The 16,900-nt window shown below is 42.8% G+C and overlaps 1 protein-coding gene across 1 annotated transcript in view; it reads left to right on the top strand.

Moving 5' to 3' along the window:
* Positions 1-16,900, top strand: part of LOC120057913 (adenylate cyclase type 5-like) — a 142,763-nt gene that overhangs the window by 65,669 nt on the left and 60,194 nt on the right. The window contains 2 exon segments of the mRNA XM_039006386.1: positions 3,466-3,615; positions 12,671-12,792. Of these exon segments, the coding sequence (XP_038862314.1) occupies positions 3,466-3,615; positions 12,671-12,792 (272 nt within the window).

Raw genomic sequence — 16,900 nt, 5'->3', positions numbered from 1 at the left:
CTCCATACACACACACACTCCCTGTCTGACAGACCCATTTCTCGCGCACATATACACACACACACACACACACACACACACACACACACACACACACACACACACACACACACACACACACACACACACACACACACACACACACACACACACACACACACACACACACACACACACACCATATACAGGGAGGAATAATGTAATGCATCTGGGGAGAGATAGATCCATTAGGTAAACAGGGTTTGTTGTCTAGGGGGGGCTGTTCAGGGGCCTCATCTGTGTACTTGTTTGGATTACAGGCAGGCAGGCAGTATTACATCTACCTGCAACATGCTCCACTACTCTCCCTGTAGACTCATAGTAATAGGACTGGGACCGTTGACTTTAAGTACTTGGGAGTGGTTTTTTACTGGATTGCAAGGTTTGTTGATGTGTCTGTCCTCGAGGAGGGACGGAGAAAGCTAGGCTCTCTTAAAGAAGGTATTGCTGTGTTCAGTGACATCATGAAGCTCAGACATTTTAGTGCATTCGGTACTTTTGACAGACATTCAGGACATCAGCAGGACATCAACAGGTCAGAGACCTCATCGAGCCCCTCCCGCCTTTTCTTGTATTTGATTTTGGGAGGTACATTTCTTGTCGGGGGTGGGGGGGATCACTGCCTGATTCCACTGAACAGGTTAAAAAGTCCAGAGTCTGGTAAGTGAAGTGACTTTTGTCATCCTTTGTAGTCCTTTCTAATATGTTCGGACCAGGCCAGGTAAGGGAGTATAAATAGAGTAGGATTGTTGTTTGGGAATATTTGCATTGACCAGCTGGAAGCCTTCTCTGATGCTCTGTTGTTTCCATGGTAGTGCAGTGGGGCTGGAGGGGGGATGCAAATCCCTCAGCCTGGCCTTAGTCTGCCCTGGCTTCAGCAGCTGCCCTACTGGCCTGCTACTAATACAACTACTATTCTATTAGGCTCGCTTAGATAGCTCAGTAGTAGGGAATGGCTATCACAAGGCCTTTTTCCCCTATGCAACATCCACATGACCGTCCATATCTGATGCTCAGAGCTGGTAACCTCCACCAAAGGTATCTGCATGCTTCCCATCCGAAACAGTTCGTGAATATATTATGATCACATTTTGTGCCATTTTTGTTTGTTTTGGTTGTTGGCAAGGGTTTTTTCAGCTGTTCGTGCACACAACAAAAAAAGATACTGCACCTAACATGTTATTTAGATGTTAGTTAGTTATTCCTGTGGCACTAGAGATCCTGGTTTGAGTCCAGGCTCTGTCGCAGCCGGCCGTGTCCGGGAGACCCATGGGGCGGTGCATAATTGGTCCAGCATCGTCCGGGTTAGGGGAGGGTTTGGCCGGCAGGGATGTTCTTGTCCCATCCTGCACTAGTGCCTCCTGTGGCGGGCCGGGCGCAATGCACGCTGACACGGTCGCCAGGTGTACGGTGTTTCCTCCGACACATTGGTGCGGCTGGCTTCCGGGTTAAGTGGGCATTGTATCAAGAGGCAGTGCGTCTTGGCTGGGTTGTGTTTTGGAGGACGCACAGCTCTCGACCTTTGCCTCTCCCGAGTCCGTACGGGAGTTGCAGCGATGGGACAAGACTGTAACTACCAATTGTATACCACGAAAAAGGGCTAAACAAAATATAAAAAATACCAAAAATAAATAAATTGTATTATAGATTTCTTGACTTATATTCTATTTTGAGGAAGTGTACAGTATACTTGCTACGGCGTCTCAAGCGGGACAAACAGTAGCTGGGGTTCATCCAGTTGACCTGTAGACTGTCATTATGTAGTTATGTAGTTATATAATGGTCAGGGGTCAATGCAGCTCCACAAGGCATTTAATACACCTTCCTCTTTAGAGTAGAAAAACACATCAACCTCTTCTGGGTCTCTGTGGGACAATCTCAATTGCATACTCCTCACGTCCTCTCTCCTCGCCTCCTCGAAACCCATTGGAGGAGAAAGTCAGAGGGGAGGGACCTCTGGCTTTCTCATCCAATGGGTTTTGAGAAGGAGGCAAGGAGAGAAGAGGCAAGGAGTAAGCAATTGAGACTCTCATATTCTCGTGTCTCTCATCTCTATTTCTCTCTCTTTGTGTATTTTATTTTTCTTTCTCCATCAGTGCTTACTCTCTCTCTCGCTCGCTCTCTCTTTTCCTTTCAGTCGTTTTGTTCTATTTTAAGCTTCATCACAACCTCCTATCCCTCTATCTCCTCCCTTCCTTTTCTCTTAAGCCTCAAGAGAGATCTCACTAATAGAATATTGACTCTATAAAGACATGTTGTTTTTTCATCATTGGACATGCCATCGGTGTGAGTAGGAGTCAGCTGCTGATTTTCTGATTCAGTCCATGTGTGGTTTCTGTGAAAGGGATGGCTGTAGCCTATGGCTGCCAGTCTCAGGACAACAGTGTGCTTCTTTCATCTCTGCTGACTGAAGGTAGTTCAGACACAGCCTTCAGGTGCCTGGTGTTATGTTGGTTTGAAATAGCCTCCTACTATTTGTTGTTGTCTTGTGCTTGCCTGGTGCAATAAAACCAATGTAATAATACAAAAAAGGTGCCACTCCACTCACCTGGCACTCCAGGTATGCTCAATCAAACACTACTTCTGTTTGTACAGATGGCCTGTAATCACTACTGATTGGCCCTGTCAGTGAGACATTACCAGACATTACCCTAACGGCACTGTCAAATTAGTGTCAATACTCTCCCTGTCTGACAGACCCATTTTTCACACAGACAGACAGACAGACAGACAGACAGACAGACAGACAGACAGACAGACAGACAGACAGACAGACAGACAGACAGACAGACAGACAGGTTTTGTCCCAAATGGCACCCTATTCCCTATTTAGTGCACTACTTTTGACATGGCTCGATAGAGGTCTTGTCAAAAATAGTGCACTATGTAGGAAGTTATGTACCATTTAGGACACAGACACAGTCAGACAGTGTTGAGGGAGTTGAGACGCCAGAACAGAGAGGACCAGGGACACTAAAGGCTCATCACTCTACTCAACAAGTAGGAAGACTGTAGGAAGAATACTGCTGAAGCAGGGCAGGGCTGAAAAGCATCAACTGAACAGCTCTCTCTCTCTCTCTCGACCCCCCCCCCCCCCCCCCCCCCCCCCCATCTATGTCTTGGCTTATTTTGGTCTCTCTCTCTCTCTCCCTCCCCCCACCCCCATCTATGTCTTGGCTTATTTTGGTCTCTGTCCGATTTAAGTCATTTGGACAATAGACACAACTACCATTTATGGGAATGGAATACTCAAAATGTGGTGACGGGGGATAATATTAGCTTCTACATAAAATCTCACACAGGAATTAGTCATGGAGGGGATTGAAATATGCTACTGTAAGCGTTCTGTATTACATTTATTTAAAACTCTCTTCTTTCTCTTCCTATTTCTTCCTCACCTTTCCCTCTGTCTCCCTCCCTCTCCAGATAGTGTCCAATGTCCTGATCTTCTCCTGTTCTAACATCGTGGGCGTGTGTACCCACTACCCAGCCGAGGGCTCCCAGAGACAAGCCTTCCAGGAGACCAGGGAGTGCATCCAGGCTCGCCTCCACTCACAGAGGGAGAACCAGCAGCAGGTAATGCCTGTCATGGGACTGTGGAGGACTTGACATAGTTAGGGCTTTATGAATACATTTAATGTATGTATTCATACTTAATTATACAGTATTACTTGAAATGATAGTAATTAGTTGATATTATGGTAAGTGATAAAGATTGGTATAGTTGGTTTAGTTGCAGCAGATACTTTGATATAGTGTTTTCTGACACACTACACTCACACGCATGACGCTTACACTGTCACATGACTCTGAAGGACCTAATAGGAGACCGGAGGTCATAGAGAGCAGGAGGTTCATAGGTTCAGATCACCTGTAATGACATCTGGTTCTAAACTCAGCAAAAAAGAAACGTCCCTTTTTCAGGACCCTGTATTTCAAAGATAATTTGTAAAAATCCAAATAACTTCACAGATCTTCTTTGTAAAGGGTTTACACACTGTTTCCCATTGTCACGCCCTGACCTTAGAGAGCCTTTTTATTTCTCTATGTGGTTAGGTCAGGGTGTGATTTGGGTGGGCATTCTAGTTTGTCTGTTTCTTTGTTGGCCGGGTATGGTTCCCAATCAGAGGCAGCTGTCTATCGTTGTCTCTGATTGGGAATCATACTTAGGCAGCCTTTTTCCCCACCTTAGTTTGTGGGATCTTGTTTTTGTACAGTTACTGTGTAGCCTGCAGAACGTTACGTTCGTTTATCTTTTGGTGTTTTTTTGGTGTTCATCAAAAATAAAGAAAGATGTACGCTTACCACGCTGCACCTCGGTCTCATTCCAACAACGGACGTGACACCCATGCTTGTTCAATGAACCATAAACAATTAATGAACATGCACCTGTGGAATGGTCGTTAAGACACTTACAGCTTACAGACGGTAGGCAATTAAGGTCACAGTTATGAAAACTTAGGACACTAAAGAGGCCTTTCTACTGACTCTGAAAAACATCAAAAGAAAGATGCCCAGGGTCACTGCTCATCTGCGTGAACGTGCCTTAGGCATGCTGCAAGGAGGCATGAGGACTGCAGATGTGGCCAGGGCAATAAATTGCAATGTCCGTACTGTGAGACGCCTAAGACAGCGCTACAGGGAGACAGGATGGACAGCTGATCGTCCTCGCAGTGGCAGACCACGTATAACAACACCTGCACAGGATCGGTACATCCGAACGTCACACCTGCGGGACAGGTACAGGATTGCAACAACAACTGCCTGAGTTACACCAGGAACGCACAATCCCTCCATCAGTGCTCAGACTATCTGCAATAGGCTGAGAGAGGCTGGACTGAGGGCTTGTAGGCCTGTTGTAAGGCAGGTCCTCACCAGACATCACTGGCAACAACGTTGCCTATAGGCAAAAACCCACCGTTGCTGGACCAGACAGGATTGGCAAAAAGTGCTCTTCACTGACGAGTCGCGGTTTTGTCTCAACAGAGGTGATGGTCGGATTTGCGTTTCTCGTCGAAAGAATAAGCGTTACACCGAGTTCTGTACTCTGGAGTGGGATCGATTTGGAGATGGAGGGTCCGTCATGGTCTGGGGTGGTGTGTCACGGCATCATTGGACTGAGCTTGTTGTCATTGCAGGCAATCTCAACGCTGTGCGTTACAGGGAAGACATCCTCCTCCCTCATGTGGTACTCTTCAGGCAGGCTCATCCTGACAGGACCCTCCAGCATGACAATGCCACCAGCCTTACTGCTCGTTCTGTGCGTGATTTCCTGCAAGACAGGAATGTCAGTGTTCTGCCAAGGCCAGCGAAGAGCCCGGATCTCAATCCCATTGAGTATGTCTGGGATCTGTTGGATCGGAGGGTGAGGGCTAGGGCCATTCCCCCCAGAAATGTCCGGGAACTTGCAGGTGCCTTGGTGGAAGAGTGGGGTAACATCTCCCAGCAAGGACAGGCAAATATGGTGCAGTCCATGAGGAGGAGATGCACTGCAGTACTTAATGCAGCTGGTGGCCACACCAAATACTGACTGTTACTTCTGATTTTGACCCCCCCTTTGTTCAGGGACACATTATTCCATTTCTGTTAGTCACATGTCTGTGGAACTTGTTCAGTTTATGTCTCAGTTGTTGAATCTTGTTATGTTCAAACAAATATTTACACATGTCAAGTTTGCTGAAAATAAATGCAGTTGACAGTGAGAGGACGTTTATTTTTTTGCTGAGTTTAATAGTAGTTGTGAGGTCAAACTTGGATCAGTTCATTGACAGCCTGCCTCTTAACGGACTTTCTATTGAGTACTCCTTTAAACAGCATAGCATGTTCTCCGGAAACCATTCAAGCATTTACAGCCTACCTTTAGACTTGGATAAGGAGAGGACGTTTCTTTTTTTGCTGAGTTTAGGAAGTCCAAGATTGCAGTTTTTTTTTTACAATTACTAGGACCCATTTATCAATACTTAGGTCACTTTTTCAAAAGTCTTCACACAGTGAGCACAACAGCAGTCTATGTGGGCTAAACTGTGGATAATGTTTCATTGCTTTGGCACAAAATGCATTCAATGACTACATCTTCAAATGTCATGAATTATTTTCTCACTCAGACACAACCACCACCAAAACTCTATGTACCTACAGGCCAATTTGCACATGTTTACATACTCTTTTCAAAACTGTTATACTTATTAAGTTCAAAACCAAACATAACACAAAATTGAATAAGACAGCAGTTTGCTATATTTCTACAGTAATACTGTATATAAATATATTCCAAATATAAAAAATGAAATACTGTCAAAACAACTAGACCAACCACAGCTGATTCCCATTGTAGCTGAACACCTACCCAGGTGTTGGTCTTTCAATTTCATTACCATCTATACAAAAGGGGACATCTTAGGAATAATGCTGTACTGTAATGAAAACATGGACCCAACCAGAGATAGAGAAGTGGCTGACAGAGGAAGAAGAGTGGCTGGAAGAAGACTGAGAGGGAGAGGAGTGAGTATGATGGTGGAAGAAGACTGAGACGAAGATCAAGAGCTGTATTCTCAGATGAGATTAGGGCTACTATAATTGATCATGTAATAAATCATGGTCTATCAATGAGAGAGGCTGGTCTGAGAGTGCAGACAAATCTGCAACGCTCAACAGTGGCATCTATTGTGAGAAATTTCCAGCAAAACAACAGGTGAGATGTGCATTATTCTGCAAGGGCATCTGACTGAACTGCACATTACAGAAGTAAATTGAGCAAAGCCTCCAAGCCCACTTGTGTGTAATTGTTTTTGTATTTCTGCTTAGGACACAACGGTTACCTCCCACATGCGGGAGAGGTAGGATTTTCACTGCTGTGCAGGAAACTGCAATCGTTGATATGGTCATCAGAAACAATGGTATAGAACTCAGAGATTCGGGACAGAGTGTTGGCAGACAACATTACTTTTGGAAATATTCACAATGTAAGCATAACAACTATTTCTAGAGTCATGAAACAACATCAAGTCAGGATGAAGAAGTTGTACACTGTCCCCTTTGAGAGGAAGTCTGAACGAGTCAAGCAACTCAGGAACCAATATGTCCATGTAAGATGACTATAAAATACAGAACTGGTTTTGAAGAAAACCAAACAGGGCAGAGGCACACAATGGCATGTTTTTAGCTATAATGTAAACTACCGTAATAGCCTAACTCTTATGTTTCCTTGTGGATTTAATTTAGAGAGTCATGGAGATTGAAGCCAGGCAAACACCCCACATATTCATCTTTGTGGATGAAGCTGGTTTCAACTTGGCCAAAACACGGCGGCGTGGTAGGAATGTGATTGGGAAAAGAGCCACAGTGGATGTCCCGGGCCAGAGGGGTGCCAACATCACAATGTGTGCAGCAATATCCTCTGATGGATTGCTGTCACACAAACCGCTAATTGGGCCAAACAACACCGAGCATCTCATTTCATTCCTGGATGACCTCTATGGAAGGGTTGTGCCAGGTGAGGAAAGGGTTGCAGTGAGGCGGAATCGGCCAACGTTTGTAATTGTATTGGACAATGTGGCATTTCACCACTCCCGTGCAGTCACAGAGTAGTTTGCAACCCATCCCAGGATGGTGTCACTTTTCCTCAACCTCATAGAGGAATTATTTTCCTCATGGAGGTGGAAGGTTTATGACCACCATCCACATTATCAAATGTCGCAATGAATGCTGGATGCCTGGACATATCTGCAGAAGCTTTCCAGGGATGGACCAGGCATGCCTAAAGATTCTTTTCTAGGTGTATTGCCCAAGATGACATAAGATGTGATGTGAATGAGAACCAGTGGCCAAATGCAGAAGACAGGTTTTTTTTTTTTTTTTTTTTTTTTATAATATGTTTATTATTTTCCAATAAAAATAAAGTAAAAAAGACAGCAATACAAACAATGACATTCATTGTACTGTTGAATGGGATGGCCAATTTAGAGGACAAAACAAAAGTTAACTCACACATACACAAAATAAAACCAAATCCTATTAGGTGGTACATGTATAAGAAGACAGCATATAGTCATTACAAGCAGTGTAGTTAAGCCAAAAATAAATATTGAGTGTAGTACAGCACAGAGTAGCAGCAGATCGTCAGCCCAGTTATGAAGCGAGACTAGACCATTTATCCAGTATCGGCTGCCATATTTTGTAAAACAATGGACTTCTATTGGAGGTGTTGTATCGAATCTTTTCCATATGTATTACATTCCCTAAATCCCGTAACCACATTTCAAAGGTAGGTACAGTCTCCAATTCCAAAATTGCAATATGAGCCTTTTGGCTAATAGAGTACAAAGAGAGACAGCTTTCCCTTCCTGGTTATTCCCATCAACTGTACCAAACAGAGCGATCAATGGGTCTGGGGCTAGAACTCTATCAAAGGCCTTAGATAAGTAATCAAAAATGAGAGCCCAGTAAGCATGTAATTTAGGGCATGTCCAGAATAAGTGGGTCAACGTCCCCTCCTCCTGCTTGCACCTCTCACACAGTGGTGAGGTGTCCGGGAATATTTTATGCAGTTTTACTTTTGAGTAGTGTAACCTGTGTATCACCTTAAACTGTACAAGGTTGTGTCTGGCATTCACTGAACTGTGGTTTATATTCCTGAGAGCTTCTATCCAGTCCTCATTTGAGATTTCTGAACCAAGCTCTTGTTCCCAAGCCCTTTTAATGGTGTCTGTGGATACCTCTATGTGGGCCTGTAGCACATCATACAGTCTAGAGACCGACCCTTTTGAATGGGGTTTGACAAGGATCAAGCTATCTAATGTAGGACTATTTGGCTTCATGCCATACTGTGGGACATGTGTCCTGAAGAAATTCCTGATTTGGAGGTATCTGAAAAAATATGTTGTTGGCATGTTGAACTTTGCCTGTAATTGTTGAAATGAAGCTAACTGACCATCTATGTATAGATTACCAATTGTTGTGAGCCCCTTCTCCCTCCACTGTGTAACGGCTTTCTTCCTGGGATGAAGGAGTGGACCAAAATGCAGCGCAGTTAGTGTTCAACATGTTTAATAAAACGAACTTTGAACACTTACAACAATACAACACAACAAACGTGAAAACCGAGACAGTCCTATCTGGTGCAGAACACAAACACAGAGACAGGAAACAACCACCCACAATCCCCAACACAAAACAAGCCACCTATATATGATTCTCAATCAGGGACAACGATTGACAGCTGTCTCTGATTGAGAACCATATTAGGCTGGACACAGAAACAGACAAACTAGACACACAACATAGAATGCCCACCCCAACTCACGCCCTGACCATACTAAACAAATACAAAAACAAGGGAAAACAGGTCAGGAACGTGACACACTGTGAAAACACCACATCATCCAATGCAGGGTGGAAAGCATGATTCAGGCTAATCGGGCTGTCTATGTAAACAGTGGGTATGTTAAGAAAATCCCTAATCTGTTTCCAGATCCTAAGCGTATGACAAATGACTGGATTGGAGTCATAAGTGGCTTTTTTCACATATGATGGGCTATTAACAAGTGCAGGGAGTGAGGAACGTTGACAGGAGGCCTGCTCGATCAAAAGCCATGAAGGCATATCCTTCTGTCTCATCGCAGGTAAACTTTCCCTCCAGAAAGACACAATGTTCAGATTAGCAGCCCAATAATACAGTTTGAAGTGAGGAAGGCCAAAGCCCCCTCTATCTTGTACTTGCATAAATGCTTCTTTGAAATTCTGGCTGCCTTGTTATCCCATAAAAAGGGAGTTACTATTGAGTCCAGTTTCTTAAAATAGCTTTGTGGTATGAGATTGGGTAGACATTGGAAGAGGTAAAGAAACCTGGGTAGGACAACCATTTTAATAGCGTTTATACGACCAACCAAGGAAATAGGCAGAGTTTTCCAAAAATCGATATTTTGTTTAAGCTGATATATTTTCATGTCCCAATTCGCTTTCAATAGCTGATCAAGGTCTCTTGTCACTACAATGCCAAGGCTTGTGAACTTGTCCCTCACTGTTCTAAACGGGTAGATTGCAGAAATTGCATATCCACAGGCCGTGATATTGGCATCAACTCACTTTTTTGCCAGTTTATCTTGTAGCCAGAGAAGGAGCCGAATGTGTTTATCAAGTTAAGTAAGGGTGGAATAGAAGTTTTAGGCTTGGACAAAAACAAAAGAACATCGTCTGCATATAGGGACATTTTGTGCTGTGTCTTTTATTTAACAGAAGCTATATCGGCACATGCCCGAATGCGAGTAGTAAGGGGTTCCATGGCTATAGCGAAGAGAGCAGGCGAAATAGGGCACCCCTGTCGGCACCCCTTGAACAGGCGGAATGACTGCGACATTTCCTGATTGGTTACCATGGACGCCATTGGGTGTGCATAAATAATTCTTATCCAATTAATACATTCCTTTCCAAACCAGAAATGCTCCAGAACCGACATCATATACTTCCACTCAATCCGATCAAATGCCTTCTCTGCATCAAGAGCTATTACCACTGCCTCAACTTTATGATCATGATACATTACGTTGAAAAGGCGTCTCAAATTGTAGTATATATGTCGGCCCGGGATAAAACCTGTCTGGTCAGGGTGTATGATGTCGGAAATATATTTTTTCAATCGGTTTGCCAATATCTTTGTCAACACCTTGTTTTCTATGGGGAGTAACGACACGGGGAGAAGACAGGGTTGATTTGCATTGCTACTGTATCTGTATCGGTAGATGGTGTATATACAAATTCTTGTATTTTGGAATCACTCAATGCCAAAAAATGACATAAAACATATTGAAGCATATTACATCATGTCTGATTATTTCATATACTGCAGTGAATTCTAAACAGTAGAGAGGTGTCATTCTTGTTTTGTAAAGACATTTTACAAAAGAAAACATTGTGTAATGCTACCTGTTGTTAGTGTTTTTTAGGTCATTGTTTTATGAGTGACAAAGTGTGCTTGTTGGGTGACAACCTTTGCTAGTGTTATGGAAGAATGATTTGATTTGAGACATGTATGAAGTGTTTTGGTAGTTTTAGTGCATTTTGGATGTGAAATTAACTGTTGTGCCAAGCTGAAAGTCAGTTAGGAGAACTGTGTGAAGAGTTTTGAAAAAGTGACCTAAGTATTGATAAATGGGTCCTAGCGATTGTAAAAAAAAATCTGTAAAACTGCAATCCATAGGGGTGAACCTGCCATGTCCGTTTGCGATATTACAACAAAGACGTTACTTCAAACAAGGAAAAGTGTTTATTTTCCCCTCTATCACTGCACGTGCGATAGAGCAGCAGAGTATGTACTACCATTTTAACCAAATCACATTTGATTGGTCACATACAAATATTTTGCAGATGTTATTGGTCACATACAAATATTTTGCAGATGTTATTGCGGGTGTAGTGATATGCTTGTGTTCCTAGCTCCAACAGTGCAGTAGTATCTAACAATTCACAACAATACACACAAATCTAAATGTAAAATAATGGAATTAAGAAATATATAAATATTAGATCGAGAAATGTCGGAGTGGCATTGACAAAAATACAGTAGAATAGAATACAGTATATACATATGAGATGAGTAAAGCAGTATGTAAACATTATTTAAGTGACTAGTGTTCCATTATTAAAGTGACCAGTGATTCCAAGTCTATGTATATAAGGCAGCAGGGTTGCGTAACCGGGTGGAAGCCATGTGATGGCTATTTTACCGTCTGATGGCCTTGAGAAATAAACAGTCTTTTCAGTCTCTGTCCCAGCTTTGATGCACCTGTACTGACCTCGCTTTCTGGATGATAGCGGGGTGAACAGGCCATGGCTCGGGTGTTTGATGATCTTTTTGGCCTTCCTGTGACATCGGGTGCTGTAGGTGTCCTGGAGGGCAGATAGTTTTCCCCCGGTGATGCGTTGAGAAGACCGCACCACCTTCTGGAGAGGGCGGTGCAGTTGCCGTACCAGGCGGTTATATAGCCCGACAGGATGCTCTCAATTGTGCATCTGTAAAAGTTTGTGAGGGTTTTAGGGGCCAAGCTAAATTTCTTCAGCCTCCTGAGGCGCTGTTGCGCCTTTTTCACTACACTGTCTGTGTGGGTGGACCATTTCAGATCGTCAGTGATGTGTACGCCGAGGAACCCTGGTAAAAATGTGTGCACTATATAGGAAATAGGGTTCCATTTTGGACGCAGCCAAGGAGATGGCATCAAGGGCCGGCCCACACTTGTCAACCAGTGATAACATCTCTCAGCAGGCAGGGATACTGTGCCGTGGGCGTCATCGCAAGAGAGGGATGGAAAGATAGATGCAGGGGGCAAGCAGCCGTCTGTTCTAGTCCTAAACTACCCAGGTTGGATTAGCCAAAATCAAGACCTCTCCATTTCTCTGTCTCACTGTCTGTCTCGTGTAATGACTCCTATAAACTAAATCTCTGGTTTGTCCATTTTCTCTTTACTCTCTCCCCTGCCTCTCTCTCTTGCTCTGGGATTTTCTCTCCTTCTCTCTTTCTCCCTGGGTGTCTTCCCTCACTTTCTATCCCCCTCCTCTCTCTTGTCATCCTTCTCTCTCTCTACTTTCTACCTTCCTCCCCATCTCTTGCCCTCTCTGTCTCATTCCTCTATCTCTGCAGGAGCGTCTCCTGCTCTCCGTGCTTCCCCGTCATGTTGCCATGGAGATGAAAGCTGATATTAACGCTAAGCAGGAAGACATGATGTTTCACAAGATCTACATCCAGAAGCACGACAACGTCAGGTACCGGTCACCAATGACATGATCAGGGAGAGTGGGGACACATGCAGTCAATGCCATGCTCCAAAGCTATGTCCAGGTTATTCTCTTAATCAATTACCATGCTACTTTACTCAGCATTACCTAGCCTCTGAGGATTATAACCATGTTGATAGTATGTGTTTAACCTCCAGTGGTAGTGGAGAGTATTACTAATCATCCAATATGTGATGTAGTCTAGAGAATCAGAGGCACCATCTTGTTGATTATGGAACGAATGCACAAGGCTTACATTTGGTACAGACCGACAGAGAGAGAGAGACAGAGAGAGAGAGAGACAGAGAGAGAGAGAGAGAGAGACAGAGACAGAGAGAGAGACAGACAGACAGACAGACAGACAGACAGACAGACAGACAGACAGACAGACAGACAGACAGAGACAGACAGACAGACAGACAGACAGACAGACAGACAGACAGACAGACAGACAGACAGACAGACAGACAGACAGACAGACAGACAGACAGACATATGTTTTCTCTGTGGCTGTCTGGCTTGTGGACACCAAGAAGACTCCTAACGTCATGCTGTGTGTTGTGTTCTCAGAACCATGCCTGGTAGGCTTCTAGCTCTTCTGTCTTAGGGCAGACTAGACCCAAACACACATAAGAGGTGCTGTTGTAGCTTTGAAGAGTCTCTTTGAACCACATGGGTAGAGTCGGAGATCATGTATCTTTCACTCTTTTCTAAAACAAAACAGTCTTTTCATTGTCTGTGTGTATGTGATCATTATCAGTTTTTTGCCATGTTAGAGCAGAGAGAGTTGAACCTTGAAGTCAGAGAGGGTTTAGCTCAGAGGCCTGGCAGTTCCTGGAATATCTACCGCTATGGAAGGAAGGTTCAGTCACAATGCATGTGATGCCTGCTGTTTTTGAGAAGAATGAAAGGTCGAGAAAACACTCACGCACACAGGCACACACATAATTCCATATAGCACTAACATTTATCTCTAAAAGTCTGGCAATGCTGGCAATGCTGATGATGAAGATGCTGTGCGACAAAGAAGTATGTATATTTTCTGTTCGTGGTGATTCTGTCCGGCGACTGATCTCAACTGGCCCTGCAGGAGGCTGCTTGAAAAAGCGTTGCCCCTGTTTTTAACTGACTCACTGGGGGTCTAGGATTACTGGCCGCTAGGCTAAGCTAAGCCTGGCTGACTGTGCGGCTAATACCCTGCTAAAGAGAGGGAGGCCTGGAGTAGCAAGCCGCTAACAGTGCCCGGCCACCCTCTGTAATTGGGCAGCAGACAGACAACAGGAAAAGAGAGTTGACAGCTCCTGGCAGGGATAGAGAGAGAAAGAGAGAGAAAGAGAGAGGGCGCTTGGCTGTGGAGAGAGAGAAAGGATAGAAGACTGGGGCTGCTGTGTCTAACATTACTACATGACTAGTGCATGTAGCTGTCAAATCCTTGCTTCCACTCTCATAAGCATCAAGGACCTCCTCTCCTTCAATGGGCTTTGAGAGGAATTGAGGAAACAAGGATGGAGAAAGCAATAATTATTTGACAGCTAGTAACGTTTTCAGACACTGCCCGGGTTTCAGTGTTTCTTTGTGTGCTCCAGTTAGATGGGGGAGATATAGTGGAGGATGTACTGTATATAGCCTAGCATGTAAGATGGGGTTGCTGAGAGAGCAGATAGCATCTTGTCCTGCAGCATGTCATGTCCCTGGCCGCTCCTCCCGGCTCTGACTGCTCTGCTCCTCCCGGGCCCTGCTCAGCTCAGCCCACTCTGCTGTTAGTCAGGAGGCCTCCCTTTTGCTTTTCTGCCTCCTCCTCCACCTTCCTCCTCCTCCTCGAACAAAAGCCCCATGGCTTTCAGCAATTAGGCCGAAATGTCCCGACTACAAGCGTGTTATGCAAGTTAGCAGCAGTGGGGTGTAGGGATGTTTGTCGAGAAGTTTTGAAGCTCATCTCAGTGAAGTGGGGTATTGATATGTCTACTAGAAGACAACACAGCAGTGTTTTTTTGCCAGTTTAAAGTTCAAAGTTTCAAAGTTTATTTGCCATGTGCACAGGATACAACAGGTATAAAACAGTATAGTGACATTCTTACCTTGAGAGCTCTTTCCCAACAACGCAGTGATAATAATAATTTATACAATGTTTGGATCTAATCCTGAATGCTGATTGGTTAAAAACGCATTCCAACCGGTGTCTATTCCACAAGTTACCTCCGGCAAAATCTATGATGTTAAAATGCCTATTACTCTGTTCCATCTGACTGCGCAATCCACTGTCTCATCAGCCCAGCCTGGCAAGTTATGAACTTGATCTCCACTATAAAAAGTTATGAACTTGATCTCCACTATAAAAAGTTATGAACTTGATCTCCACTATAAAAAGTTATGAACTTGATCTCCACTATAAAAAGTTATGAACTTGATCTCCACTATAAAAAGTTATGAACTTGATCTCCACTATAAAAAGTTATGAACTTGATCTCCACTATAAAAAGTTATGAACTTGATCTCCACTATAAAAAGTTATGAACTTGATCTCCACTATAAAAAGTAATGAACTTGATCACCACTATAAAAAGTTATGAACTTGATCTCCACTATAAAAAGTTATGAACTTGATCTCCACTATAAAAAGTTATGAACTTGATCTCCACTATAAAAAGTTATGAACTTGATCTCCACTATAAAAAGTTATGAACTTGATCTCCACTATAAAAAGTTATGAACTTGATCTCCACTATAAAAAGTTAGGAACTTGATCTCCACTATAAAAAGTTAGGAACTTGATCTCCACTATAAAAAGTTATGAACTTGATCTCCACTATAAAAAGTTATGAACTTGATCTCCACTATAAAAAGTTATGAACTTGATCTCCACTATAAAAAGTTGTGAACTTGATCTCCACTATAAAAAGTTATGAACTTGATCTCCACTATAAAAAGTTATGAACTTGATCTCCACTATAAAAAGTTATGAACTTGATCTCCACTATAAAAAGTTATGAACTTGATCTCCACTATAAAAAGTTATGAACTTGATCTCCACTATAAAAAGTTATGAACTTGATCTCCACTATAAAAAGTAATGAACTTGATCTCCACTATAAAAAGTTATGAACTTGATCTCCACTATAAAAAGTAATGAACTTGATCACCACTATAAAAAGTTATGAACTTGATCTCCACTATAAAAAGTTATGAACTTGATCTCCACTATAAAAAGTTATGAACTTGATCTCCACTATAAAAAGTTATGAACTTGATCTCCACTATAAAAAGTTATGAACTTGATCTCCACTATAAAAAGTTATGAACTTGATCTCCACTATAAAAAGTTATGAACTTGATCTCCACTATAAAAAGTTAGGAACTTGATCTCCACTATAAAAAGTTATGAACTTGATCTCCACTATAAAAAGTTATGAACTTGATCTCCACTATAAAAAGTTATGAACTTGATCTCCACTATAAAAAGTTATGAACTTGATCTCCACTATAAAAAGTTATGAACTTGATCGCCACTATAACAAGTTATGAACTTGATCTCCACTATAACAAGTTATGAACTTGATCTCCACTATAAAAAGTTATGAACTTGATCTCCACTATAACAAGTTATGAACTTGATCTCCACTATAACAAGTTATGAACTTGATCTCCACTATAAAAAGTTATGAACTTGATCTCCACAATAAAAAGTTATGAACTTGATCTCCACTATAAAAAGCATCTAGACATCTCACATTTCTTTTAGACTAACATTTAGTTTTCAACAGCAGAGATTTATATAAACATTGCGGTCTGTCTCTTCGACATTTGCAACATTGTTTCTGTATTCTAATTTGATCTCCAGCTGTCCCATAGTAATGATGTGTAGGGGTCGGGAGTCAGGATGAGACAGACAGGATATATACAAAGAAATGTAAATTGAAAAAAGTTTAAAAGAAACGAAGTGTAGCTAGTTTGCAGTTTTTCCAGCTTCAGATTGAAGTGATTGTAGCTGTGTTGTTGGCTAGCTCCTCTGAACAACAGTGTCCTGACAAGAGAGCACATGTTCTATGCCAGTCGAAATCGCGCCTCGTTAGCTCATTGTTATGGATGTATCCAAATA

This window comes from Salvelinus namaycush, chromosome 13 (assembly GCF_016432855.1).
Source record: "Salvelinus namaycush isolate Seneca chromosome 13, SaNama_1.0, whole genome shotgun sequence".
In the NCBI taxonomy this organism is placed as follows: Eukaryota; Metazoa; Chordata; class Actinopteri; order Salmoniformes; family Salmonidae; genus Salvelinus; species Salvelinus namaycush.
This window is presented reverse-complemented; position numbering and strand designations above follow the sequence as displayed.